At 42.3% G+C, this 4,087-nt stretch overlaps 1 protein-coding gene across 1 annotated transcript; it reads left to right on the top strand.

Moving 5' to 3' along the window:
• The first annotated feature begins 1,130 nt into the window (after positions 1-1,130).
• LOC127573282 (QRFP-like peptide receptor) lies at positions 1,131-2,460 on the top strand. The gene has a single exon (XM_052021333.1). It carries the CDS (start codon positions 1,147-1,149, stop codon positions 2,458-2,460), a length of 1,314 nt encoding a protein of 437 aa, XP_051877293.1. The 5' UTR covers positions 1,131-1,146.
• Positions 2,461-4,087: the final 1,627 nt, after the last annotated feature.

Below are 4,087 nucleotides of genomic sequence, written 5' to 3'. Positions count from 1 at the left end.
CGCGGCCCGGTACCACTCGCCGTTCCCGGCCCAGCCTCGACGCAGAATCTCTTCAGAAAAGTTTCCCCCCCCCCCCCCCCCCCCCCCCCCCAATCGCACAGTTGCTGCCTGGATCCAGCAGTGCCTGGGCTTGCATCGGCGCCCTCTCACTTCGGTGGCGACTGTCAGCAGCTCGTCCTGACGGAGTGTGTTGGCAAAGACCCGAGGCTGCAGGTGTCAGCCCTCTCGCTGTGCACACACTATTCGGGCTGAACTTCCGACCCTTTTGTCTGGGCTAAAGATTATGTTTTTTTATTTGCTTCATTCGCCCTTTGAGTGGATAATAACCTATTGCTAAGATGAAGCGTAGAGCAACACCCAGAGAGAGCGAGAAATCCAGAAGCAACATCTAATGGAAGAGGAGCAGACAAAGAGAGATCATCGCAGGCAGTGAACATCATTCCGAGATGGAGATGAGTTTGAGTGAAAACTGAATCAGAGCGAGCGGGGAGATAAGTGATAAGAGGAGCCAAGGGGCAAAGAGAGAGAGAGAGAGCAAACCAGGAATTAAAGCTCGGAGGAAGAGAGCGAGAAGGCACGAGGAGCAAATCAGAAACGTGGTACAACAAATGTGAAACGGAACTGGAGGGCAATCGAGGAAAGGACAGGGACGGATAAACGCCCGATCAAATGGGAAGAAGGCGAGCCGTGACGGGGGGCAAGGACGAACTTAAAACTAGTTTCCAAATGTGGAGGGTATAAAAGTGAAAGAGAGCGCACGGAGACATTAGTTTCTGGCTGTTGAGGCTGGAAAGGGGAAACACCATCAACTTTGCAGTGCACTCGGTGAATCTGCAGTGTTGGGAGTGGGACCTGGAGTTGTCCTGATCATCGAGTGTTGGGGCTTTGTCGCTGTTCTTTCAGTACCACACACAGACCCATCTGAAAGGCGCAACCGGAGGGCGGTTAAACCCGTAAGAGATTTCAACAACCAGTAAGGATATTTTTTTCTTTTTAAAAAAAAATCCATTCAAGTAAATCACTATTTTTTGTTGTTGTTTAGAAGAGGTTTCAGCGCACCTGTGATGTAACAATGAAGCGGACTAAAACACCGGCGGAGTTTGTTTCTCCAACATGCTGTCTATGAAGATCTGGGCCAAGACGAAAATGAATTCTTCACATAAATTTCCCTACCCACACTTCCCAATGGTGGAACATCTAGTGCAAAACAATCTTTCGTTCTACATGCACGAAGACCTCGGTAATTTGGAGGATATTCTGTTAACCATCCGAGAGCCCTCCACTATCGCCCTGACGGTAATGTACATTATATCTTTCGTTGTTGGCTTCGTTGGGAACGTTATGTCTATCAAAGTACTGACTAGCAAAAGGAATACCAGGATATCCGGGGTGAGCGCCACTCGCAGCTTGCTGATAAACCTTGCCATCTGCGATCTGATGGTGGTCTGCGTTTGCATGCCCACAACCCTAGGTTACCAGATCTACAAAGCCTGGATTTATGGCGACTTTATGTGCAGAGCGGCACCTTTCACCCAGGCCGTGTCTGTCTCTGCCAGTGTCCTCAGCATCACCGTTATAAGTGTTAACAGGTACTATAATGTCCACAACCCATTAAATGCTAGATCATTCTTCACCTGGAGAAAAATCTTTTGGACCATTTTCGTCGTGTGGTTGCTGTCATCTGGTATCTGCATGCCTCTTATCTTTATGAACAAGTTGAAAGAGATTGACCCCACATTTGGGGTACCCTTTTGCAGTGAAGTTTGGTCCCAAGTCAAGTTGAAACAAGCATACAACTTTATCCTCTTCTGTGCCCTTTATGGTTTGCCTGTGCTATTTAATCTAGTAATTTGCTTTCTTACTTGGCGTAGACTATGGAGCACATCCAGTCACTTCAAAGAATGTGATACCAGGAACCAAGCCCTTCCAGCTTCAAGATTGAAAATCCGCAAAAAGATTGCCAAAATGGTGGTGGCTTTGGTGATTCTGTTCGCCCTTTCATGGTTACCCTTCTATATGGTAGATATCTGGCTAGATTTCAACTCTGAAGATGCTTCAAAGGACAATGAGACATCTTCAGAGTGGATCATGAATTTTCGTCCATTTGCCCAGTGGCTTGGTCTCACCAATTCTTCCCTCAATCCAATTTGCTATTGTTTCGTTGGAGACCTGTACAGATCAGCCAAGGAAATAAAAAGTAAATATAGAAGAACACTGATTTCTCTCTTCAATTATTCTTTATCTGAAGGCTCCACAAGGTCATCCATCCCCAAACTACTTTCCTACAAAGAATCTTGTCGGATAACAACAAAAGAATTCAATTTCATTGAGTCTAAGGAGAGGAAGTTTAAGGCCTGTTGTTCATCCCGTGGCATTTGTGAGACATCGTTGAACACATGTAACCCTGTTCCAAAACATACTGTTGAAGCTGACAAAAATGACACAAGGAACAACAAATAGATATTATACTATGTACCATAGAATTAACATCTTGTCACTAACTAAACCATTGCTGTCACCTTCAATTTAACAATATCCTGAATCCAACCCAGTTGAGAATAATTGGCTTTGTTAGGTAGCCTCTGCATAACTAGTACAGAGTTATATAAAGCCAAAGATTGTGACATATGTAAATCCATCATTCATATCTTGGAAAACCCAACATCATTCATGATTAAGCATATAACTCCTTACCTGTATACGTCCTTGTGTGTATATGTTTCCTCCATCTGACTTGGTAGACCAAGTTTGTGTCGGGGCAGGGAGGCCTTCATTTTTTCCCACATATGGCCATCATTCAAGCATTACTCTGCATAGTTAGTGTTGATATGCTTTATGACCTTAAAAAACATCATATAAGCTCTTTTTGCATGGAGATACACACTTCCCAGCACAGATTCATGCATAGCCAGTGAGAAAGCTAACAACTTTTTATCCTATCCCTGATATACTGGGATTAATTGTGGCTCCTTGGCTACTGTGTGAGGTGAGATTAAGTAACAGTACACTGATGAATCCAACATCATGTCTCTGTTTGGCTAGTATAAATTTTTAGTGTGCCCAGTTCACACTGAGACCTCACAAAGACAGTAAATATAAGAAAAGACTAAGATTCAGTTAAATTCATGCATCTTGACAATCACAGTGATGCATATCTATAATGGATATATTGACAACATGCAACATTAATTTCATCTTTCTGAAGCAGATGTTTTATGTTACATTGCTTATGCAGTATGGCTTTCACCTAGAGCAGGGTTAATCACTTCAGTTGCTCTTACATTTCTAAATGTCCCTAATAAGGGACAACTTGCATTTTAGGTTAAGTAGTTTCCCCCCCTCTGCTCTTGAGGATTTATGCACAGCTTTGAATCTATAGATCCCAGATTCAATGTGTAACCTCACCCAGATGAATCAATATCATAAATGTTATCTTGGGGAGGGAGATGATTTATAGGTCACTGTAATTCTAAACTCTTTCAATGTCCAAATTTTCATGTACTTTTGAACAATCACAATTCAGGGATAATTATTGGAAACTCAAAACTTGAATGAGTTTCCCCTCTAGTCAAAATATCCCATGCGTGTTTCACCCTCACTGCCTCTGTGGGCAATATTAAGCTCATTCTATACATATTGCAAATTTAATGGTTATCTTCTGGTCTGCACCAGTATATCTCAGAGACTAGTGCATATCGCAATGAGTGTTTAGCGCAAAATGACTTTAGCTTATAGAGTGTTGATCACAGAAGTAAAAAGCCAGGAATGCCCTCAAGGGAAGCTCAGTACTAATTAAGTTTATGCCTGAACTGAAATGTCACTTAGTATCATAACTGCTTTTATCGTAATTGCTTATGAAATGTTGACTTTTCCCATAAATCTCTAAATCAATAGGTTTGTTGGTACTCATTGCTATTGTTGGTAGGAGTTCCTGCTTGGACAATTCAAAGCAAAAGCATCAAAAAAGATCAAGTCAGTTTGGAAATTGGTGAAATCCTTTTCATACTTCCTTTCCAAATCTATGCTAAATAAAACGATAGCAAATATAGCCGGCACGTCCGATAATTAACATTGCTAAACTACTACA

Source organism: Pristis pectinata, chromosome 8 (assembly GCF_009764475.1).
Source record: "Pristis pectinata isolate sPriPec2 chromosome 8, sPriPec2.1.pri, whole genome shotgun sequence".
In the NCBI taxonomy this organism is placed as follows: Eukaryota; Metazoa; Chordata; class Chondrichthyes; order Rhinopristiformes; family Pristidae; genus Pristis; species Pristis pectinata.
The sequence above is the reverse complement of the archived record's forward strand: the minus strand, read 5'-3'. Positions and strand labels throughout refer to the sequence as shown.